Source organism: Chrysemys picta, chromosome 5, assembly GCF_011386835.1.
Source record: "Chrysemys picta bellii isolate R12L10 chromosome 5, ASM1138683v2, whole genome shotgun sequence".
Lineage (NCBI taxonomy): Eukaryota > Metazoa > Chordata > Testudines > Emydidae > Chrysemys > Chrysemys picta.
Window position 1 is genome coordinate 123292817 of NC_088795.1, and position 25695 is coordinate 123318511.

Sequence of the window (25695 nt, forward strand, 5' to 3'; positions counted from 1 at the left end):
CATTCAGATAGGACCACCAAGATTTCATGTAATCAGTAACATGTCAAAAGGAGCAGGGCAAAACCAGCTGTAAAGGTTACAAAGGAAAGTGACAGAGACTTGCTTACTACCACTGCTGCCTCCAACATCCCACCATACACACACACAAAATAGTGTAAAACTTTTATATTAAATTAGCTGCTAATTGCTAATAAATTAAGGAAAAACACTTGACAAGGTCCTGTATATTACATAGTGAAGTGCCAGCCCCAATGCAAACAAAAACAAGCTGATTCTGTAGACCTTACTCACATGAAGAGTCTCATTACCATAAACAGGACTATTCATGTGACCAAGTACTGTGGATCAGCTTCCCTATTTGAATTCCACTATAATCATTTGACCAAAATATCTGTGGTCCATATATTCAACATCAGATAGGGTTAGTAATACATCAATTATTTGTATTATTGTAGCAGCTAGAAACCCTAGCCATGGACCAGGGCCCCATTGTGCAAGGTGCTGTACAATCAGTGAACAGAAAGACTCTCTATCAAAACAGACTTACACTCTAAGTAATGCTTGGAGGAAAGTGTAAAAATCTCCATAACGAACTATTATGCAATAACAAGTTAATCAGAAAGCTTCTTCCTAAACCAAGCAGTTGGCCAACATCCTGGAACAAATACGAAATCAACATCTCTACCCTTCCTTCAGACAGTATGCACATTAATGATGCACATTAAGGGAAAGGGTGTGTTTTTTTAAATAGGTGTGTCCAAGGACAACTGGATCTTGAATTTGGGAGCCTGGGATGTTTTTCTGGTGAGCAAGGGAATAAAGGCCAAAGAGAGAAAAGGGGGGCAGGGAGGACGAGAGAGAGAGAGAGAGAGAGAGAGAGCGTGCGAGCAAAAGCGGAACAAGAGAAAAAAAAATGTGGATTACGGTATTAAACAGTATAGTCAAATTTGGGGGGCGGGGAAATAAAGCTGATAGTTCCTGTTTGTCTTACAGATGCCAAAGCTGATTAAGAAGTTTTATCTTGGTAGTTTTATTTGCAACATCTGTGTCCAAAGTAAGAATTAATGCACTTTCATGGTAGCTTGGTGCTTACGCAGAAGCTTTCTGGTTCAAAAGGTTTCCCACTGAAGGGGTTTCCGTTTTGATTTCAGTTCTTCAGAGCTAATTTAAAGAGGCTTTAAAAAACAAAGAAAAGGGTTATCCAATTTGAGGCAATTATAGGTCATTGCTTCAGAAAGGCATGTTGTCACAGTCACAGCAGTATACCCAGATTTCCTTGAACAGGCCACTCTAACATTGTTGCTAGTAACTCGTTAGCATCTGCAATTTTAACAGTCTGATGAGGATGCTTAGTTTTTGAGACCCAAACCAGAACATAATGATGTCTTTAAATCACAAATTAATGAGATTTCAGGAGCAGTTTTCTTGGACACAATCAACAGTAGCTGTAATGATTGCTTTCCCCTCAGGAATTCTCAATTAAATTAGAGGACGTGAGGTAGGATTACAAATTAGCAAACTATCTAGTCAGAAGCAAGAAGAAATACCTTCATTGGATAATGGCAACTCCCAAAAGAAATTAGACTTGCGTATTATACACACACACCTACCGATTGAACGTCTAAGGTCTTCACAATAACTGAGAGGTGGTAACTTTAGCATCTCCTTCCATTTCTTACTGCGTCCATTCCGTCTGCCACACCCTCCTAAAAGGAAAACAAAGCCCTATGTAAACAAGAGTAGTCTACAAGTCAATCCAATGCTACAATATGCTCTCTCTCCTCTGTAGAGCATATATTGTAGCCTTGGGTCATTCTCATTTCTACAGAGAGGTGCCAGATATTTTGCAAGTGGACTGGACTATTTTTTCCTGCAAGCAAGGGAATCTAAACAAGCAAATGTGAGTCTCATAACAATTCCCTCATTGTCTTTAATATCTCGTGTGTATTCCAATTTTCTACCATGGGCAAAAATGTTTAGCATCCAGGCACTTTCCATGCAGATCATCCTCCTTCCGAACCCATAATTCAAATTAACTCTTAAAGTTAGACATAGGATTGTGACCCATCCACAAGATCAGAAAAACTTCCATCTATCCAGATGTGCACATTTTATAAGAAATGTCACAGCTTTGGAGAATCTGAAAATATCTAGATATATCCAAGCAGGTTTAGGATAGGCCAGAAGTCTATAGTGAATTTCCTTCCTTTATTAGCATTACAATATCAATATCATATTAACAAGTGTGTTTCTATCATTAATCTTTACAGAAAATAAATACAATCCCACATGTATATTGTGATGCCATACAGAGTTCAATCAATATCTTGAAGGTTCAATTTCAAAGGGTTCTCAAATGCATCTGGCTCCCTTTACCTCAAATGGTTTTTCTTTTAAAAAAGGAAGCGAAAAAGTGACAGAACAAGGAAACAATGCAAGACTGAAGTCAAGAAATCATGACCATTAAAGTTAAGGAATTAAGCACTTAAAACTCAGGTTTTACTGCAATGTTAAAAAAACAAATTGTACATAAATAGCCTTTTCTATTCTATTTTCCGTGTAAGAATAAGCATTAATACTACCACTATTATGACTGCACGTAGGGGCCCAAGACATGGACCAGAACCTCGCTGGCCACTGTACAAATACATACTGTATGTTTTATGGTACAGACTATATAATATACAGGGTAATCAACATGACAGAATTAATCACTGTAGAAACTGAACCTTTTGAAGGCGATCAACTTTGATGTTATATCAAGAGTAGTTTTTCACATTTCATAAATACAATCAGGATTTCTTTATTAATTATCTCATGAAGGTATATTTAATTCATTTATTGTAAGATGAAGGTAACAATATAAGAGACTTTAACCTCTCTACTCTTATCAGACCTTAAGATCACTATTTTCTTAACACAGTGAAGATGTGTATATGTATACATTTTGTGGAGAGGCTAAGTGATCAATAGATATGATCATTTTAAAAAAGATTGTTATGAAATGTATCAGTCTAAGCATATCAAAATATTTCACATTTATATAAACTTCATGCTTCACACAGGTTTTTAAAAGCATTTAATTTTACATACTGAACCAATACAAATGTGTATCCGCATGATAGAGCAGAAGCAGACAGTGAGACATTTTCGAAGCCCTACTCTTTAGCAATGAAAATATCACAAGATATTGTTAACCACACTTGGGAGGGGACAGGAAGGGTAGCTGTGCACAACACAGTTACAGGATGCATTAGATTTACCTCACTGTTCTGTTTTTCTCTAGCTCTACCCAGCCTCTAAATTCACTACAAAAAGGTGCAATATTACAATATCTTCACAACCAACCATCCCAGTTTAGGAGGATATCTTCAATGCTCCAGTAAAAAAAGTTTAACATGTCTGTCTGTCTGTGTAGTCTGATCTTTCAAAGAGACCCATCTCTGGTGGGAGAAGTGGGGGGCCTGTGAATCCAGGAGAGGTAAACTTTGAAGAAAAAAAAATGCCAAATCGGGCAAGACTATGTACGGTAACACGTCTAGGAACCCTAACAGGCATGCATGCACTAGGTTCCCAAATGCCCCATTGTCTTGGGTCCTGCTGAACTAGTTCTCTGTTGGTATTCTATTGTTACTTTTCTAAAGTGGGGCTGACAAGACAAAGACACGGCAATTGCAGCTTTGAACAGGCAATGTTGTATAAGGTATCAAACAACCCAGTTAGTGTGTTTGATGACACACTATAGCAGATGGGAAGGAGACATGCTTTGTGACTGCAACATTTTGTTGCAAAAAAACTTCTGATCTAGGTCGTATGCTAAATAAACCCGCTTCTAAAGACACAGAAAAAGTAAGAAACACCAATAAGACCAGTGCACTGATCACCGTAGTTCAGGCCTCAATACTAGTAAATAATCAAGAATGCCTGCTGGTACTTTGCCCCAAATATTGTGAGAAATTTATAAGTCCTTTGTTCCTCAGTTTACAAAAAAGGGAATTTTTGAAAATCAATTTTATATAAGAGGATGAATATGACTGGATTGTGAACATCTTGTTCACGATATACTACAGTCAACAGCTTATTTGATTCACTGCAACCAGCCTGGTTCTTTCTATGTGCTCTGGTTCCTATTATAATATGCAAATATTATACAATATATAAATATATACAATATGCATGCAAAGAACAAATCAGGGGACTGGACTCGATGACCTCTCGAGGTCCCTTCCAGTCCTAGAATCTATGAATCTATGAATATTGAGAAGACTGAATGCATCATTAGAGGATCCAGCAAGGTTTTTTGGTTTTGTTTTTTTAAAAACCAGACTCTTAAATACACTGTTTCTGTTAAAAATTGTGCAGGAGGGCAATTTGCTTTTCAGCTAAAGACTCATCTTATTGTGCATCTTGTTACAGTTCTGTAGCGATTCAAAACCTGCTATAACTGAGGCTGTAACGATTATGCTCTGTGACAATATCTATTGATTCCAGAGCTCCGGCCCTGAAATCTCACTGCTTCAGATACCTTCTTATAGAAAGACCAGTGCTGTGCTTCGCCAAACAGAAATGAAGAAACTGACAGGTTGTGAACTCTCTGCTTTATGCCTGAGCAACAGGCTTCAAATGTAAGAGAGTCCTAGTTAAACATAACACATGAAGGTAAGCAACTGAATACTGACAAAATGTAGAAGTACTTATATACAAAGTCTAAATACTAAGATGGGCAAACTAGAATGCCTGGCATTAAATGAGAATATTGATATAATAGGCATTAAGGAAACTTGGTGGAATGAGGATAATTAATGGTGCATGGTAATACCAGGATACAAAATACACAGGAATGACAGCGTGACACCATATGTGAAAGAAAGCCAAATAAGTCAAATAAGTAAAACATCTTCAGTGAATCCAACAGTACCATAGAATTTCTATAGATAGAAATTCCATGCTTGAACAATAAGAGTATAGCAGTAGGAATATACTACTGAAGACCTGACCAGTATGGTGACAGAGACTGTGAAATGCTCAAGATTATTTTTGCATTTTCTGCCTTTGTAGCCATTCTAATGGAGGATTTCAAAATAACCCCATATTGACTGAGTATGTGTCATCTAAGGATGGAATGCAGAAATAAAGTTTCTAGACACCATAAGTGACAGCTCCTTGGACCAGCTTTGCCTGCAACCCACAAGGAGAGAGGCCATTCTTGATCTAGTCCTAAGTGTAGCACAGGATCTGGTACAAGAGGTGACTATGATCGCTACTACCGAGCAGTTCACCTATAATGTAATTTAATTTAACATATTTGTAGGGGCAAAAAATGCCAAAGAAGCCCAGCAAAGTAGCATTTAACTTCAAAAAGGGAAGCTACACAAATATGAGGAAGCTAGTTAAATGGAAATGAAAAGGAACAGTCACAAGGATGAAATGCCTGCAAACAGTATGGAGACGATTTAAAAATACTTTAGAGACTCAAATAAAATGAAACTGCATTGATCTTCATGAAGGAGGATATGAGGGAGATTCCCAAACCTGAGCCATTCTTTTTAGCTGGCAAATCTGAGGAACTGTCCCAGATTGAAGTGTCATTAGAGGAGGTTTTGGAACAAATTGATAAACTAAACAGTAATAAGTCACCATGACCAGATGGTATTCACCCAAGAGTTCTGAAGGAACTCAAATGTGAAACTGAAGAACTACTAACTGTAGTCTGTAACCCATCATTTAAATCAGCTTCTGCACCAAAATGAGTGGAGGATAGCTAATGTGACGCCATTTTTTTAAAAGGACTCCAGAGGTGATCCCGGCAATTACAGGCCGGTAAGCCTGACTTCGGGATTGGGCAAACTGGTTGAAACTATAGTAAAGAACAGAATTGTCAGACACATAGATGAAAATAATTTGTTGGGGAAGAGTCAACATGGTTTTTGTAAAGGGAAATCATGCCTCACCAATCTACTAGAGTTCTTTGAGGAGGTCGGTCAACAAGCATGTGGACAAGGGTCGTCCAGTGGCTACAGTGTACTTAGATTTTCAGAAAGCCTGACAAGGTTCCTCACCAAAGGCTCTTAAGCAAAGTAAGCTGTCATGGGTTAAGAGGGAAGGTCCTCGCATGGACTGGTAACTGGTTAAAAGATAGGAAACAAAGGGTAGGAATAAATGGTCAGTTTTCAGAATGGAGAGAGGCAAATAGTGGTGTCCCCTTAGGCTCTGTACTGGGACCAGTCTTATTTAACATATTCATAAATGATCTGGAAAAAGGGGTAAACAGTGAGGTGGCAAAATTTGCAGATGATACAAAACTACTCAAGATAGTTAAGTCCCAGGCAGACTGCGAAGAGCTACAAAAGGATCTCTCAAAGCTAAGTGACTGGGCAACAAAATGGCAGATGAAATTAAATGTTGATAAATGCAAAGTAATGCACATTGGAAAACAAAATCCCAACTATACCTATGAAATGGGGTCTAAATTAGCTGTTACCACTCAAGAAAGAGATCTTGGAGTCATTGTGGATAGTTCTCTGAAAACATCCACTCAATGTGCAGCAGCAATCAAAAAAGCAAACAGAATGTTGGGAATCATTAGGAAAGGGATAGATAAGACAGAAAATATCATGCTGCCTCTATATAAATCCATGGTATGCCAATAACGTGCAGATGTGGTTGCCTCATCTCAAAAATATATATATTGGAATTGGAAAAGGTTCAGAAAAGGGCAACAAAAATGATTGGGGTATGGAACGGCTGCCATGTGAGGAGAGATTAATAAGACTGGAACTTTTCAGCTTGGAAAAGAGACAACTAAGGGGGGATATGATTGAGGTCTATAAAATCATGACTGGTGTGGAGAAAGTAAATAAGGAAGTGGTATTTACTCCTTCTCATAACATAAGAACTAGGGGTCATCAAATGAAGTTAATTGGCAGCAGGTTTAAAACAAACAAAAGGAAGTATTTTTTCACACAACGCACAGTCAACCTGTGGAACTCTTTGCCAGAGGATGTTGCGAAGGCCAAGACTATAACAGGATTCAAAAAAGAACTAGATAAATTCCTGGAGGATAGATCCATCAATGGCTATTAGCCAGGATGGACAGGGATGTTATCCCTAGCCTCTGGTTGCCAGAAGCTGGGAATGAGCAACAGGGAATGGATCACTTGACGATTACCTGTTCTGTTCATTCCGTCTGGAGCACCTGGCATTGGCCAGTGTCAAAAGACAGGATACCAGACTAGATGGACCTTTTGGTCTGACCCAGTATGGCCGTTCTTATGTATGCCCTAATGAAAGAAAAACCACACCCCAAAAAAAAAAAAACAAAAAAAAAAACCAGCCATAATGGCAAAACAGAGTAAAGAGATGGTTAGAGGCAAAAAGGCATCTTTTAAAAATTGGAAGTCAAATCCTAGTGAGGAAAATAGAGAAGAACAAACTCTAGCAAGTCAAGTGTAAAAAGTATAAAAAGGCAGGCCAAGAAAGAATATGAAGACCAATTAACTAAGGACACAAAAGCTAACAGCAAAACTTTTTAAGTACATCAGAAATAGGAAGTGGAGAAAATGAATAAGAAAGTGTTATTCACCACTTCACACAACACACAAACCAGGGTCACCAAAGAAAATTAATAGGCAGCAGATTTAAAACAAACATGTGTAAGTATTCTAAACATCACACCATCAACCCCTGGAATGCATTTGCCAGGGATGTTGTGAAGGCCAAGAGTATAACTGAATTCAAAAAAGAATGAGAAATTCATGGAGGATAGGTCCATCAATGGCTATTAACCAAGATGGTCAAGATGTGTGTCCCTAAACCTCCAACTGCTACAAGCTGAGACTGGATGACGGGAATTTTTTACTCAATATTTGCCCTGTTCTTTTCATTGCCTCAGAAGCATCTGGATCATTGGTTTGACCCAGTATGTCCGTTCTTATGTTCTGATGAGCCACTAGTTTAGTCTCCTTCAGATGTATTTATGGGCTAGATAGATCTCCAAAGCAAGTAATAATAATAATAATATATGGAGATATCCCATCTCCTAGAACTGGAAGGGACCTTGAAAGGTCATCGAGTCCAGCCCCCTGCCTTCACTAGCAGGACCAAGTACTGATTTTGCCCCAGATCCCCAAGTGGCCCCCTCAAGGATTGAACTCACAACCCTGGGTTTAGCAGGCCAATGCTCAAACCACTGAGCTATCCCTCCCCCCCAAGTGATACATCTTCATATGAAGGCGGAGGGGAAACTGTTGTGAGAATGACACTATGGTTATGACTGAAGAGGCACATTAATAACACATTTTCAAGCACTTACGAAGAATTTTCCAAAAAACATTACCCCATGGGATGAAATTTTTCATGTTTACTTTCAGTGTAAAGAGGCAGAGTTTTTCTTCTAGGAAAGTTCAGTGAGATTCCATTAGATCAGGAATGGGCCAACTTTTTGGCCCGAGGGCCACATCTGGGTATGGAAATTGTATGGCAGGCCATGAATGCTCACAAAATTGGGGGTTGGGGTGTGGGAGGGGGTGAGGGCTCCATCTGGGGGTGCAGGCTCTGGGGTGAGGCCAGAAATGAGGAGTTCAGGGTGCGGGAGGGGGCTCCGGGCTGGGGTGCGGGGGGGTGGGGGTGCGGGCTCTGGCTAGGGGTGCGGGCTCTGGATGAGGGGTTGTGGGTGCAGAAGGGTGCTTCGGGCAGGGACCGAAGGCATTTGGGGGGGGGGGATCAGGGCTGGGACAGGGGGTTAGGGTGCAGGAGGGGGTCAGGGGTGCAGGCTCCGGGCAGCTCTTAACTCAAGCAGCTCCCAGAAGCAGTGGCATGTCCCCCCTCTGGCTCCTACACAGAGGCGTGGCCAGGCAGCTCTGCACACTGCCCTGTCCACAGGCGCCACCCCTGCAGGTCCTATTGGCCGCGGTTCCCGGCCAATGGGAGCTGCACGGGTGGCGCTTGGGATGGGGGCAGCATACGGATCCCCTTGATTGCCCCTACACATAGGAGCCAGAGGAGGGACATGCCACTGCTTCCGGGAGCTGCGTGGAACAGCACAAGCCCACGACTCCGCTTCCCGGCTGGAGCTCGAGGGCCTGATTAAAACATCTGGAGGGCCGGATGCAGCCCCCAGGCCGTAGTTTGCCCACCCTTGCATTAGATCATTTCTGAGTTATCAGGGCAGGATACATTAAATGTTTCCAGCTGTTTTTTTAAACATTCACCTAATAATTTTTTGACAAAAAGATGGTTGGTTTTTTTGCTTACCTTATATGAGTCCTCGGTGAAAACAAAGATGTTTGTTGCAAAGAAGTCTTATATGTGGCAATGAAGAAATCTTGTTTGGAAATAAATTTTAGGAAGCGGAGCATATTTTTCAAAGCAGCAGATGATTTTCCTCTACATAGTCAGCCCGAATGTGGTCACATTACTATCCACATTAATGTGCATTTCTTTCAGTGATTACACTACTCCTGGTCTTTCTGGTGATAGGCAGAAGTGGAGAAATTGGACTCTGTACTATATGATCAAAGTCTTTATTAGCAAAGTAATGGTAAGATGCTCCTAAGTAAATCCATAAGATCTATGCAATAAGATCCAGTGGCTAGAGCAGGAGAAAATTGGGCAAGTCATGACATCTTTTTGTGCCGTAGTTTAGCCACCTCTATATTGCAGATAAAGTTCCTATCCACCTTTGCAAAATACTTTGAACTCTATGGTTGAGGTGCACTCAGGAAGTGCAATACTATAGGTTCATGTTTGCTTCCACACAAACACTTGCACAACTAACTCCAAAAGCCAAACAATCAGATAACATTAGATGAGAAAGCCAAGTCAGCCCCACCCAGCAGAACTCTGAAAGCACACAACTGTAACAGAAACACACTACATGCCTTTATCGGAATATGTGATCAAAGGGTTGGTCTTCATCATTTTGGTTTTTATTTTGGGGGGGGAAAAATAGGTTAAATGACAGGAGACAAGGAGAACACAGACACAGAGTTGCAATTCCCCTCCATCAGCCATAAACCTGCATAGTACATGATGTACAGGCACAAACCCAACGGTATATAGTAATATACAGTACCATTTATGCACAAGGGGGTCTAAATAAAGTTGAGGGAATCACAGTTTTTAATTTTCTGACAATTCTGTGTTTACATTTTTAACCATAACATATCAATATAAGGGGACTTCTTCCTTTATTATTTCTATTATTTAATTGAGTTGGTGCAAAGAATCAGATGATGTTACATGGGAGCATGTACAGTAACTCAATAGTCTTTAAATTGTTAGACAGTTTATGCAGAAGCAGAATACACTGTAAAGGGCTTAGAAAAAAAAAGTCAAATATTTAAACTATCTAGGACTCAAAGAGAAGCTATTTCTTGCCCTGACCCCCACAACTCTTTGTGGCCCAGCTTTCCTCAATTATATCATGCTGCTTGGAAGTAAAAGCAACTGAGATTTTTAACAGGATCCTGTTGCTGCACCCTTCTTGGAGGCTTTTATATTAGCCTTTGGTTTGTAGCCATGCTCCAGGCCAGCTCCAGGGTTTTTGCCGCCCCAAGCAGCAAAGAAAAAAAAAAAAAAAAGCCGCGGTCGCGATCAGTGAGGGACCCACTGCCGAATTGCCGCCGAAGACCCGGACGTGCCGCCCCTCTCTGTTGGCTGCCCCAAGCACCTGCTTGCTGGGCTGGTGCCTAGAGCCGGCCCTGTAGCCATCTGATAAACTGGAAGCTCCATACTCCTTCTAGTTGCTGGCAGGTCAAAGGAACTTTCCTTCTTCGTTATTCTACTCCATCACACTTAGCAGGCTGTGTGGAATGGTTGAGTAGGGACATCCCCTTAGAAGCTGCTTGGAGGCTTTAAGTAAGAGGGAAGGGGAAGGAGCAAGAAAGACATAAAATTCTTTCTCCCTTCCAATAGTTTCACATTTATCAGACCTCCACAAACCAGAAGCTGATAGGAAAGGATCTCCCAAAAGAGTCTGGGGTTGTATCCTGGCAGAAATCACAGCAATCCCCCTTATATTTCATGTCTACATCTGGCTGGTAAGATTGGTCTTCTGACCAAGTGGAATCTGGTAAATTTTTCTATTCATGTATATTTATTTTTTCAAGCATTTTGTGTCATTCTGAATGAGGTGACCCATATACATATACAAAATATAAGATCCACGAGACCTGTTTTAGGGGTTATGCTGACCAACAAACATCCACCACTTCCAACTTACTATCATCAAACATTGTGCTCCATCCAGCATTGTACTTCCCTAGACAATCATCAGCCCTGCCTATGCGATACAACTGCTCCTCTAGATCAGTGGTTTTCAAACTGCAGGTCAGAATGCAGTACTGGGTTGCGGAATGTAAGGCACTGGGTCGTGGCGACTCTGCTAAGCACTGCTGACCAGGCCAATGGGAGCTGGGGTGTGCCTGCAGGCAAGAGCCGCACAGAGCCGCTTACGCACCTCCACCTAGGAGCCGGACCTGCTACTGGCCACTTCCGAGGTGCAGCATGGTCCACGGTGCCAGGACAGGCAGGAAGCCTGCCTTAGCACCCGTGCTGTGCCGCTGACCAGGAGCCACCCGAGGTAAACCTGTGCCTCAATCCCCTGCCCCAGCCCTGAGCCCCTTCCTGCAACCCAAACCCCTCATCCCCATCCCCACCCCAGAGCATGCACCCCCAGCTCAGAGCCCTGACCCCCTCCAACACCCCAATCCCCTGCCCCAGCCCTGAGCCCCCCCAAAACCCAGAGCCCCCTCCTGCACCCCAAGCCCCTCATCCCCAGCCCCACCCCACAGCCCTCACCTTTGCACCCCAACCCTTTGCCCCAGCCCTGAGCCCCTCCCACACCTCAAACCCCTCATCCCTAGCTCTGTTGGATCATGGGCATCAACAATTTTCTTCAACTAGGTCGCCAGAAAAAAAGTTTGAAAACCACTGCTCTAGATTAACATTAGTTTACTCATCTCACACACCACTTCCTTATTATCCCCTCAGAACGGAGAAAAAGCTACTTCTCCCAACAATCCCTTACAAGGACAGAAAGAAGAGAGTGAAATTGCTTTTTCAAACTGGGCAAACTTTCTAACATCTTTTATCTCAGAATATTCAACAGGTATTCATCTGCCTTGACCAGAACATTTCTGTAGGCTGTGAAGCTATAGAGATAATCCACAGTATGACCAAGACCACAATTTAAGACAGATATACACTGCAGAATTATTCTGTTTGTAGATGTCAAGTATGAGACTATTTGAATGTTAAGAACAGCAAGAAACTGGCAGATGTACCAGTCCCACCTTATAAGCGAAATGTGTGCTAGACGCAGAATATGTTAAAAGCAATAATGAAACCAACACCAAAGAAACAGATGCAGGGAAGGCAAGTTAATTTCTCTCTTCCTATTTCACATTACTCAATATGGTCTTTGATTAACTGACAGGATGGAATAGTCGTGTGAATCGGATACGTCCTTACAAAAGCCAGAAGGAAAAAAAAATCAGGAAGTGACCCTTTTAGGCTTAAACTTTTTGGGACAGCCTGTAGAAAAACTGCTGTATTTGATCTTCTTTGTTTAAAAAAAATAAAAAGATCTAGAAAGAATTTCAGATCTGGATTTTAGCGACTTAATGCATTAGATTTTCAAAAAATTTCATACAACATTATGTGAACATCTGTGCGGCTAGTGTATGTGCACAATAACTCACAGAACCCACAGCTGAAGCCACTAGAACAAGTAATTAGTCCTTTACATATACTGCATGTCCAATCTCAGTGAACAGTTAGAAATGCTAATGCATAAACATTTTAGTTTGTGCAACCAGTATCCATAACCTACAAGTCTCCCATATTCCCTCGAACATGCTCATCCAGTAAATTTACCTCAGTTGAAACTAGGGTTAGCTAATCTGACCTAGAATTTAGTATTGTTATTTTTCAATAGGATATAAAACTAGTGTAACTATAGACCACATTCTATTGTAATGCATCCAGTAGAGATATTTAATTAACAGGATGAAGTGGAACAAAATAGACACAACTTCAACTTTACATAGATAATCTCTCACCCTCCCAATTATTTTTAAAAAGTATTTTAACATCCCAAATCTGATTCTGTACCTATGTTCTCAAGCATTTATAATAATGTATATTATGCTAGCATTGCAGGCCCCAAGCAGGCTTAGAGCCAGTAATGTAGAGCAGTGGCTCTCAACCTTTCCAGACTACTGTACCCCTTTCAGGAGTCTGATGTGTCTTGTGTACCCCAAGTTTCACCTCACTTAAAAACTACTTGCTTACAAAATCAGACATAAAAATACAAAAGTGTCACAGCACACTATTACTGAAAAATTGCTTATTTCCTCATTTTTACCATATAATTATAAAATAAATCAACTGGAATATAATATTGTACTTACATTTCAGTGTATAGTATATAGAGCAGTATAAACAAGTATGAAATTTTAGTTTATAGTGACTTCACTAGTGCTTTTTATGCAGCCTGTTGTATAACTAGGCAAATATCTAGATGAATTATTGTACTCCCTGGAAGGCCTCTGCATACCCCCAGGGGTACACAAACCCCTGGTTGAGAACCACTGATTTAGAGAATAAGGTAGTATCTCTTTAAATAGATTGGGAGACCTCTAGTGTGCTCACTGCGCTATATGTTTCAGAGAACGCCCAGAGCAGCAATGTGCTTAGATAACTAGGTCTTGTATATTGTGTATATTTAGTAACATTTATTTGGACCCCAACATGCCCACATCATTTCTTCTTACTCTTTTTGTCATAAAAAAGGGCAAAAGTCAAGACAGCCTCATTGTGCATAGTGATGTACAAACACAGGAAGACAGATTCTCTGCCACAAAGAGCTTACAGTCTATTTTAAAACAAGATGCAAATAAGTGAGTATAACAAGCTATTATTATTAGATGCTCTTATGCCTTGTGACACAAGGCAACCCAGTCTTTGCACCTCCTTCTGTCTAATGCCAAGTTTCTTACTCAGTTATAGACAGCTCCATCTTATTCAATGGTTTTCTTATACATCATCTGTTGTCCTTTCCCTGCCTCCCCCATCTTCCACCAGGTGATAGCCAATCAAGGAAGACAGTTTTCTGACATTTGTACATGTCCAAACCACTTCAGCTTCTTTCTTGAATCATTATCTCTACAGTCTACTGGCCAGTCCTTTATAACACATCAGCATTGGTTACTTTATCCCACCAGCTGACACCAAGTTTTCTTCACAAGCATCTCAGATAGAATACATTAAGTTTTCTGTTGTGGGTTTCCTAGCATTTGCCAAGTTTCAGAAACATAACAATATGGATATCACAATAGCTTGCTCTTATAATTTGTGAGTCAACTTGTTCCCATTCTTGTAGAGCTTGAGTTGCCTTTTTGTTGAGGAGTACTCTAACCTCCTCTATGAGAGTATAATCTTCTTGAATAGACTACTGAGATACCATCTGAAAGGAGTCTTCCACAGCCAGCTCATCTCACGGTTATTTCTATAACCGACACATACACACGTATTTTAAAATGTATATATGTGTCAGTTATAGAAATAATTGTGAGATGGGCTGGGTGTGGAAGCCTCCTTTCAGATGGTATCTCAGTACTCTATTCAGGAAGATTATACTCTCATAGAGGAAGTTTATATACACACATACATATAGATAGATATAGATATAGATATAGATAGATAGAAAGTTTCCCTGACTCACAGCCATGGGACCACAGGTCCTTATTCAATATATTCAGAGCAGCCCATGTTATGTTTGGGGTATCCTCATCCATCACCTGAGGGATGCACTTGGTAGCTTAGGATGCCCCAAACTATAGAAGGAAAGGGAAAAGAGCTAAAAATGTCTTTTTAAAATGAAAGCTTAGATTCTGCAGAAACTGATGACATTCATCACTGATGAGTGGATTTTCAAGACCTGTATGTTTTTATAATACAGATGATCAGAGAGTATGGATCTTTATTTACAGTCCCTGAAAGCACAAGTCTGTGTATACCCCAGTATCACTTGCCCACACGTTCTCAAGAAAGAATATGAAAGGTTTTGTTCATTTTTCTGTCAGTTATAGAGGCTTAGAAGAAACCATCCCCATTGGAATTTGTTTCCTACTTGCAAGGTCTAGCAGTGTGTACATGTCAGAAGATGTCTGCCCAGGTATCACTGTGACGGTGCCCCCCATAAGGCTTTATGGAAATATGCTTATGAATGCATATATGACATAACTGGAATATGTTTTATGCTACATATGGCATGTAACATATCTCTGTAAAGGTTATGATCTACTGAATCTATTAATCCTATTTGTATGCATGTATAATTTTTGTTTTCAAAGTTATGAATATTGGCTGTGTACTTGCTTGATTTTTAAGTAGCCTTTGTAAAGCATTTGGTCAGCTTCTTGAGAAAGGAATGTGCAAATTAAGTGCCCAATCAAGAAGCACTTAAGGGACAATGGATCTTGGAAGGCTCCAATCCACAGAAGAAGTCTACATGAGGATGTTCAAGGTAGCATGTGAGCAATGGCTGCTGCCTGCAAAAACTGAGTCATGCATGGACACGTGACTTGCCCAGGTGACTCCAAAACTCCATCTTGGAGCTGGACTTTGCATAGGAGAGAAGAGGGGGTCCCCACCCACAAGAGAAAGTCTATTTAAGCCCGTGGGAGACTCCTCCATTTTGTCTTCAGCTGGCTAGAGAGATAGCCTCTCCACCCCCAAGGATACCTGAAAGAAACTGGAACAAAGGACAGTAACTACAGGGGGTGTGAGTGATTGCTGGATCCAGACTAGAAGGAGACTAGTCTGTAAAATGAAGCTTACTGGAATTCCTCTGAGGGTGAGGTTTTATCCGTATTCAGTTTTCTTAGACATAGACTTGCGTGTTCTATTTTATTTTGCTTGGTAATTCACTTTGTTCTGTCTGTTACTACTTGGAACCACTTAAATCCTACTTTCTGTATTTAATAAAATCACTTTTTACTTATTAATTAACCCAAAGTATGTATGAATACCGGGAGGGGGGAGGGGGGAAACAGCTGTGCATCTCTCTCTATCAGTGTTATAGAGGGTGAACGATTTATGAGTTTACCCTGTATAAACTTTATACAGGGTAAAACGGATTTATTTGGGGTTTGGACCCCACTGGGAGTTGCGCATCTGAGTGCTAAAGACAGGAATACTTCTTAAGTTGCTTTCAGCTAAATCTGCAGCTTTGGGGCACGTGGGTTAGACCCTGGGTCTGTGTTGGAGCAGACTGGCGTGTCTGGCTCAACAAGACAGGGTGCTGCAGTCTCAAGCTGGCAGGGAAAGCAGGACAGAAGTAGTCTTGGCACATCAGTTGGCAGCTCCCAAGGGGGTTTCTGTGATCCAACCCGTCACAATCACCACCTATAGTATTTCAAGATAATAAGAAATACCTGCTTAGCTGAGGCAAAATTCTGCTTGCCTTAAATACAGGAGTAGTCCAATTGACTTCAAAGACACTCTTTGCATAGGAAATCAAATGTGTACTCTGGGGCAGGGGAGGGAGGAAGGTAATGTTATTTAGTCTTCAGAAATAGAGCACTTAAACTGATAGAATTCCAACATCAAAACAAGAAAATGCAGCCTTTAACCTCTTCCTACACTAATACTTTCCTAATAATTGGCCTGATGTTCAGTCAGACTTAGAGCTGGTCAATACTTAGCTCTGGGAGGGCATTTGGGTAAGAGCTCTGGGCTGGGGCAGGGAGTTGGGCTGTGGGAGAGGGTGAGGGGGGCAGCGCTTACCTCGGGCAGTTCCCAAAAGGGATCTGCACACCCCTCTGGCAGCAGCTCCTAGGAGAGGGGGGAAGGGGATCGTTGCTTAAGACGGGTGTGAAAAATTCACATTTCTGAATGACATAGTTAAGCCAACCTAAGTCCCTGCATAAACAATGCTACGTCGACGGAAGAATTCTTCCATCGACCTAGCTACTGCCTCTTGGGGAGGCAAATAACCTCCCATCGGCGTAGGTAATGTCTACACTGAAGCGCTACAGCACTGCAGCTGCAATACTGCTGCCGGGCCGGCAAGTTATATGGGCCCGTGGTGCCTGTGCTCCAGGAATATTCAGGGCCCAGGGGCACAACTCCACTAATGTTCGGGGCTAGGTCTCCTCCCCAGCCCTGCCTGCCGTCCCCACAAGCCTCCCCTGGAGCATCTCCTGGTCCTGCCTGCTGCCCCCCGGAAATTTAAAAGGGCCAGGGGGCCCCCAGCCACTGCCGCCACCACTAGCAGCACAGTAGGGCTAAGGCGGCTTCCTGCCCACCTCGCTCCACGCCACTCCCGGAAGCGGCCAGCACATCCCTGCGGCCCCAGGAGGAGTGTGTGTCTCCGTGTGCTGCCCCTGCCCCAAGTGCCGACTCCACAGCTCCCATTGGCAGGGAACTGCAGCCAATGGGAGCTGCGGCGGCAGTGCCTTTGGGCAGTGGCATGCAGAGATCCCCCGCCCCCCTCTCCTAGGAGCTGCTGCCAGAGGGGTGTGCAGATCCCTTTTGGGAGCTGCCCGAGGTAAGCGCTGCCCCCCTCACCCTCTCCCACAGCCCAACTCCCTGCCCCAGCCCAGAGCCCTTACCCAAATGCCCTCCCAGAGCTGTACCTCACCCCCTCTCGCACCCCAAGCCCCTGCCCCAGCCCAGAGCCTGCACCCCTCCCGCACCCAAACTCCCTCCCAGAGCCTTAGGCAGGTGGGGGGGGCAGGGCGGGACTTGGACCTGTTCTGGGCACCCCCAAAAATTATACAAACCTGCTGCCCCTGGCTGCTGCTGTGCCATTGTAGTGTTTCAAGTGTAGACAACACCTTAGACATCTAAGTTTTCTTTTTACTGCTTTGGCTGTATAAAGTGAGTGTAAATGGGCCCAATGCATTTAAGAGGCGCTCTGGGGGCCAGAGCCTCAGGTGGTGTAAATGGATATTGATTTCAATGGAGGTATGACCATTTACACCACCTGAGGATCTGCTCCTCTGGAGTATTTATACACCAGATTACTTTAAGCAATGAAAAAAGGAGCAAGATAAAGCAAGATAAAGATATACATTAGTGTTATGAAGGAAAGCAATTTATCACAAGCTACACTACATTTCTTTTTATTTGCCTTATAGAAGACTGAAATGAATATGAGGCCTACATATTTATATTCAAAAATGTAGCAAGCTAGTGAATGATGCATAAAACAAATTATTGATACAAAAGCAGTAACAGAACAAGAACTGAATGGCTTTTCTGAACTTTTACAAAATTATTTCAGAATAATCAGTTTATATTTGATAAATTATTTTTTCCCCCTCTGGATTCCCTCTTCATGTCTTCCAGGAAACCTAATATTACATGAAACATTTTTGCTAGAAAAAGCAAGTGTAAGTATTCATTTCCCCATTTTATTGTAAAGGTAGAAGTAATCCAACTATTTTTTCTTTTAAATATAAAAATCCCTGCACAGGAAAGTTATGTATAAAAATGTACAATTTTTTCATGAAATTACAAGCATTCTGGCTTTGCTCTCATAGCTCCCCTAATTGCTTTTACCCTTGTACAGCCTTTTACCTCAGTTGCTTATATAGTACATAATGTAGTGCCCACTACATTCAAAGCAGCTTTCCAGCTTTCTTTATAATTTCTCTTTGCAATAGCTCATCACTTCCAGCAAACAAGGGTTTTTTTCAGATGAAACTTTCCATACTTGGGCTATCTTGAATTCCTCTCCCCTTTCTTCCCACCTCCCCCACACCTACCTGAATAATAAATAATAATAATAATAAAAACCTAAATATCTGAAGTGTTATTTCTATTTCTTTTGATGATCATTTAAGTATTCTTAATGTAGTTTGGGGGGGGGGGGGAGTCTCCTTACCCTCCCACATATGTATAAAGCTATGTCATCCCAGTTTGATTTTTAAAATAAATAAATAAAAGCGTCACTGACCTAGATATAAGCCAGGCAGATTTCTACAAAAATGTGAGGTAGGACCAAGGAGTAATAGGAAGTCCTGTCTTTGGACATAATGGCCAGACATACACAATGAGCTATTGCCTAGCTGCTAAGTTATGTAAAAAGATGTTAAAAACTACAGTGAATATTTCCCCATACAAGGAATTGCTGTAGTTGCTACAGGGATGTTATGTGATCCATGTTGTTCCAAGGTACTAGTCCTCAATGAGAAATATATAGGACAAATTTAGAGTTTCTAGACTCAGCTGTTTTTGGATATAATGTGAAAACATGAAGGTGCTAGAGGGAAAATTGGACTAATAGATTAATAAAGACTGGCATCATCAAGCAGATTGAAATATAAATTTAGCGACGCAAGTAAATGCATATTATGCAAATATCTCAGGAGACAATCAAAGTCTTTGGATATTCAGTGACTGGGATAATTGAGAGTTTAACTAAAATTCAGTTAATTTGATTTTATATTTTAAATTATTCCTTCTGATTCATTAAAGCAAACCATACTTTAAGCAGCAAGTGTTTCCATACCCACACATCTCTTCTAGATTGTCAACATAGCAGCAGAAACACTTTACACTTATTTGGCAAACAATTGGCAGTACTTTTGTACTATCAACTGCCAACATCATTAGGGCCAGCCAAACAAAAAAGAGGCAAGAATTCAGAAGTTATTTTGTTTGAAGTCATTCTTAGAAGTCACAAGATCTGATAGTTTCAAGCCAGCATGAAGCATGGTCTAGTGATCTGATTTAGCATCTAAGGCTACGTCTATGCTATGGACCCTACAGCAGCGCAGCTGAACCGCTGCAGCTGCACTGCTATAGGGTCTCCTGTGCAGCCGCTCTATGCCGGCGGGAGAGCTCATTCCCACCAACATTACTGAACCACCCCCAACAAGCAGCGGGAGCTATGTCAGCAGGAGATGCTCTCCCACCGATATAATGATGTCCACACCAGCACTTTTGCAGATGAAACTTCTAGCAGTCAGGGGTGTGTTTTTTTCACACCCTTGACTAACAAAAGTGCTAGTATAGACAAAGCCTGAGAGTCAGGAACTCCTGAATTTTAACGAATGCTTTGAAGTAGACATTTTCTATGGATCTGAGCAAGGCACGCAACACCTCTGTTTCAATTTCCTTATCTGTGAAATGCGGATAATAGCCATCTACCTCACAAGGATGTGAAGGATTAGTGTCTGTAAAGTGCTTTTAAGATTAATATTTTGCCTACCCCCATCTGTGTCATGAGAAAGTCTCAAGTTAGAAGAGCTGTGCAGTCCATAATTGAGAACATAGTCCTTTTTCCGCTATCATGGCTTTGGGAAGTGGAAATGGGTTTAACTTTTCACAAGAGCACAGTAGAGTAGGAAAAATAATTAGCAAATTCAAGTGAAATATTTATGCTCTAATAAAAGTAATTTAACCTGCTCCTATCCAACCTCATGCAATTTCCCCATTTCATAGGATGAATTATTGATGTACTCCAACATTATCTGCAAGATCCTTGGAGCTATGCTGCTTTAGACCAACTGAGGATTTGACCCTTTATGTAAGAAGCAGCAACTATGCACTTCCCTAGTCTCTCCTGCCCCTTCACACTATGCAATGAGAGATGAGAAAAACGGCAGTGGGGAAGGAGAGGATGTCTCAGAGATCTGGATGGTTTTTGCCTCACCTGTCCAGCTCTCTCCAAGTGAACAGTTACTCTATTTCTTATGCATGCATCATCACAATATCTGAGTCAGTTTCATGCACTCACAGCCCTCACACTAACTCAGGATAAAGGGGACAGCAACTAAGCTGATGTGGGGTGTTCCTGATCAGGGCCGGCTCTAGCATTTTTGCCGCACCAAGCAAAAAAAAAAAAGCTGCCCGGACTGTGCCACCCCAAGAATGGACGGAATGCCGCCCCTTAGCATGTGCCGCCCCAGGCACATGCTTCCTCCGCTGGTGCCTGGAGCTGGCCCTGTTCCTGTTTAAAGCAGTGAAAGAGATCTTTCCAGGACCAATGAGTGCACTCCACATGTGGCAAAAACATTACTGTTTGAGCAGCACTTTGAAAAATGTAAGACACATCAGGATGCCTCCAGGACAGACCTAAAAGACCCGAAGATAAGACACCCCCCACTAATCAAGTGATTAGGATTCCAAGCCAAAATATGTTGTACTTTCTCATATCTATCTAAGGAGAAAAGGGAGAAAGACAGAAACATAATGTTTACACACTGTCATTACTACTCACAATAAATTTAATCTTGGGTACGACTGGTCATATCAAGCCAGCTGCTGTCAAACTATACATCTGAGGCTTGAATAAAGACTAGGAGTGGATGGGTCATTACATAAAGTAAAAACTATTTCCCCAGGCTAATTTTTCCCCTACTGTTACTCATACCTTTTTGTCAACTGTTTGAAATGGGCCATCCTGATTATCACTACAAAAGTTTTTTTTCTCCTGCTGATAATATCCCACCTTAATTGATTAGTCTCATTAGAGTTGGTATGGCAATACCCATTTTTTCATGTTCTCAGTGTATATATATCTTCCTACTGTATTTTCCACTGCATGCATCTGTTGAAGTGGGTTTTAGCCCATGAAAGCTTATGCCCAAATGAATCTGTTAGTCTCTAAGGTGCCACAAGTACTCCTCGTTCTTTTTGCTTATACATCTGAGAGTACAGTAAAAACTCTCATTTTGGTCAGTCATACCATCATAATTTATTCTATATATAGTGGAATCTAAACTAAGGAGGCAACCCTATGTTAAGCAGCCACTTGAAAGTATTCCCAGTTACCACTCTATCCTTAGTGGGACCTGGCTCCAAGCTCTACTGTGGCCATGTGCTGCCCACACTCTCCCCATTTCTTAGATCATTCCAATGCAAACTCCAAACCCAGGCTGCAACACCACAGATGTATATTGTCAGTGGAACTAAATCACTCATCTAGACTGAGGCGGTCTTTTTAACTAACATTGGGAGATGTATCAACATTGTGATCATTATTCTATTTTCTAAGCCCAATTTCAAAGCTGAAGACTGATTTTTTTTTAATTTTTTGGTTCAGGCAGCTTAAGACAGATTTCACCGGATACACATACAGTATACATGCCAAACCTATTTAGAGTGGGAGTGACTTGCAAAACTTATAGGGCCAGATTCCTCCACCCTTACTCACTTTGAGTCATCCCACTGAAATCAGTGGGACTACTCAGTAAGCTACCCAATGCAATTAAAAGTAGGAGGATCAGGTCCAAAGAGAAGAAGAACAGTGGAGCTCAGAGCAAGGATCTACTAAGAGCAGAGGGTAGTCTGAAAGCTTTTATGCAGCCACTTATGCAAGTCTGGGGAGGCTTTCATGTAGCCACTTATGCAACTGTGCGTTCAGAAAAAAAAAAACGATTTGAGAGAACAAGATTTCAGACTTATTTAAAATATGGTTGCTCATTGGAGAAGCCATCTCAAAGTTAGGAGACTTTCTGCAGTTATACAGTCTGACACTTTCATACCAAGCAATGTAAGACACTCAACCTGAAAGTAGTTGAATGCAGGCGGCATTCATCAGTTACTTTTTACGTTGCCAGGGATTTTGAGGACAAGGCAAACGCTTCTTAAAGTTTTTGACAGAGTTAGAGCCTATTTCAGTTGAATAGGGAGTGTCCTCCTGCTAGTAACCCACCTTCCCATAGTCACTTTTTGAATTAAAGAATACGGTTAAATCTCTCTCTGAAACATCCGGCAAAGTCATTTGCACCCAGGGAAGTGGGAGAGCGAAGAAACATTAAAAACTGTTTACGATTAATCCCAAACAAGGGAGCTTTGGCAGGTGCCTCTGTTATTTGCATGTTTACATCCTACCTTGGTGAAGTTAAGGAACAAGCTCTCCTCTCCGTTCACGGCGCTCCCTAGCCCTGACAGCGACCCCCGTCACCCCCACATCTTGCCTTCACCCCCGTTATCCACTCGCTGGTTCCTTTCCCCACCCTCATTCCCTTGCCATTCCTCCTCGTCCAGCCCCGGCTTCTCTTTCCAACCCCTCCGCTCCCTACCCCCTGCTAGTCCCTCACTTCCCCAAACCCTCTCTCCTCAGTCCCCATCTCTCCTCTTCCCCTGGCACTGTGCTCCCCTCTGCCGCCTCCCTCTCTTCTCACTCCAAATCCTCCCCTCTTGCCCCGGTCATTTCCCAGCGCCCCCTCCTCCCCCAGCACCCGGTCCCCTCAGAGCCCCTCCTCGGCACGCACGCGTCCCTTCTTCGCCCCCTCCCCTGCGCTCACCTTCCCTGGCTTTCAGCAGCACCGTGTTGGCCACGATGTTCTCGATCTCCATGATCAGGGCTCCAACCAAGCCCTCTGTCCCCTCAGAGCCACCACCTCCTTCGCCCCCTCCTCCTGCCCCGCCACCGCCGGGACACCCGGGCTCCACTCATCCGGCCCCCGAGGGCTAGTGCCGGGCTCTCCTCTCCCCCATCACTCACTCCTCACTCACTCACCGCCCCCTCCCTCCTCTGCCAAGGGGCGGAGAAAGGGGAGGGGCGGGGCCTGCCCACACTGGGCAGGACTATGCCGCGCTCCCCCGCCTCTCGCCCCTTACAGCTCCGCCCCGAAGACTACAGCACCCAGCAGGCAATGCGCTCCCCCGGCCCGGCGACCTCTTGCGTCAAAGCTGGCTCATTGGTAGCTAAGAGTAGTAAGCACGCGCGCTCGGTGCGGTGTTCCCTGCTGGGATTGATAGTCCCTCACCTCTCACCAGCAAGGGTGGAGCATTGCATGCCGGGATATATAGTCATGTAGTTCATACCGCTCCGATCTCTTCTCCTACAGAGCCTAGCCGCTACTATCACTAAGTCCCGCGGGATGTCGGGGTCACCTCTCGCGAGAGGTGTGCCCGCGTTGCTGCTTAGCTTACTCTGTACGCAATATGAGTGGTAGTCAGTAGAGACGCTGGACAGGCTTATTAGGGACCCTGGTCGCCCCTTTAGATCTCACGATAATTAAAGGCTCTCGCGCGAGGTGGTGCGTTCAGACAGCAGGGGGCAGCGTGGGGCAGTTTAAGGTCGCCCCCCCCCCCCCGGTCGCCATTTTGTTTAGCGTGGCTCGCTCCCCCAGGCCCATTCCCTCTAGCTCAGGAGCCTGTACAAGACCGTAGTCCTGGTTCTTTATGCTGCTGAGTGAGTATTGACCCCAACCACACACTAGGATGGGGAAACCAACTAAGCAGAGGAGAAAGGGCCAAGTGGCTGCCAGGGCCAAGGGCCCCAGTGGGGCAGGGACAGCATTGGTCAAGAACAACCCTTTTGAAGTGAAGGTCAACAAGCAGAAGTTCAATATCTTGGGGAGGAGAACCAAACACGACGTGGGGCTGCCGGGCGTCTCGCGGTCCAAGGCTGTCAAGAAGGTAAGACTGGGGGGAGGGCACTCTTCAGATAAGGACAAGGTGTGGATCCCACCACTTTGGAGCAAGCCTTTGCTGCCAGAGGGGGGCAGTGGTGGTGCACACCCACAGATTGTGCAAATGATGGTACGCAAACTGTTTGAACTCAGGATTCTATAGCAGCGGTCGGCAACCTTTCAGAAGCGGTGTGCCAAGTCTTCATTTATTCACTCTAATTTAAGGTTTTGCGTTTCAGTAATACATTTTAATGTTTTTAGAAGGTCTCTTTCGATAAGTCTGTAATATATAACTAAACTATTGTTGTATGTAAAGTAAATAAGGTTTTTAAAATGTTTAAGAAGTTTCATTTAAAATTAAATTAAAATGCAGAGCCCCCCGGACCGGTGGCCAGGACCCGGGCAGTGTGAAAATCAGCTTGCGCACCCCAGGTTGCCTACCCCTGTTCTGTAGCCTGGCTCAGAAGGTTTGATGGCACAAACCTCACCAAGGCCGCCCTTATGTTATGTTGGGGTACAGCCGCATTCTCAAACTCTATAGCCCTGGAATAGAGTATAGGCCAGTGAGTAGGGATTTTTTTCCAGCCTTTGTTGTTTACTTGCTCTGTGACTTTTGGTAAGCCACTTTATTCTACTTGTTGATGGTGGTGATGATAACAATGAACATTTGCATTGCAGTATTATCTAAGGGCCCTAGAGAGGACTGGAGCCCCATTTTAGTTAGTGCTGTATAAACGTTGATAAACCATCCCTGCTCTGGAAAATTGTCAAGCAAAACGATTGCTCTGTGCCTTGATTTCTCTGACTTGAAAATGACATTTACCTCACTCAAGGATTGTGAGACTTAATATTAGGAAGCCTTTTTGGACCTCCAGATGAAAAATGCTATAACCTAAAGAAATATATACATCATATACATTCACATCTTGAATGCTAGGTGCGGATCTGGTGTCCCTCTGCCCATCCCCAACCCATCTTAAAAAAGGATATATTGGAATTGGAAAAGGTACAGAGAAAAATGATTAGAGGGTATGGAACAGCTTCTGAATGAGGAGAGAGTAAAAAGACTGGGACTATTCAGCTTGGAAGAGATGACTAAGGGGGGGATATGATAGAGGTCTATAAAATCTTGACTGGTGTGGAGAAAGTGAATAAGGAATTTTATTCCTTCACATAACACAAGAAATTGGCAGCATTCAAATTAATAGGTGGCAGGTTTAAAACAAACAGAAGTTCTTCACACAGTGCACAGTCAACATGTGGAACTTCATGCCAGGGGATGTTGTGAAGGCCAAAATTATAACAGGGTTCAAAA

The 25695-nt window shown here is 42.7% G+C and overlaps 2 protein-coding genes across 4 annotated transcripts in view; one reads left to right on the forward strand and one right to left on the reverse strand.

The window, feature by feature from the left end:
* The window catches only part of GRK4 (G protein-coupled receptor kinase 4), a 78336-nt gene extending 54822 nt beyond the window's left edge, over positions 1 to 23514 (reverse strand). For 2 of the 3 annotated variants that reach the window (XM_005304081.5, XM_042855532.2), the window contains exons 1-2: positions 23268 to 23514; positions 1611 to 1706 (exon numbers count right to left, since the gene is read on the reverse strand). In XM_005304081.5, coding sequence (XP_005304138.2) covers positions 1611 to 1706; positions 23268 to 23319 — 148 coding nt within the window. In that variant the 5' untranslated portion in view covers positions 23320 to 23514. Of the gene's footprint in view, positions 1 to 1610; positions 1707 to 22851; positions 22879 to 23267 lie in introns of those variants that run through there. The other variant, XM_042855533.2, reaches the window with a different exon arrangement.
* A 2-nt stretch (positions 23515 to 23516) lies between these two features.
* The window catches only part of NOP14 (NOP14 nucleolar protein), a 50720-nt gene continuing 48541 nt past the window's right edge, over positions 23517 to 25695 (forward strand). The window contains exon 1 of the mRNA XM_005304079.5: positions 23517 to 24387. Coding sequence (XP_005304136.2) covers positions 24190 to 24387 — 198 coding nt within the window. The 5' untranslated portion in view covers positions 23517 to 24189. The remainder of the gene's footprint in view (positions 24388 to 25695) is intronic.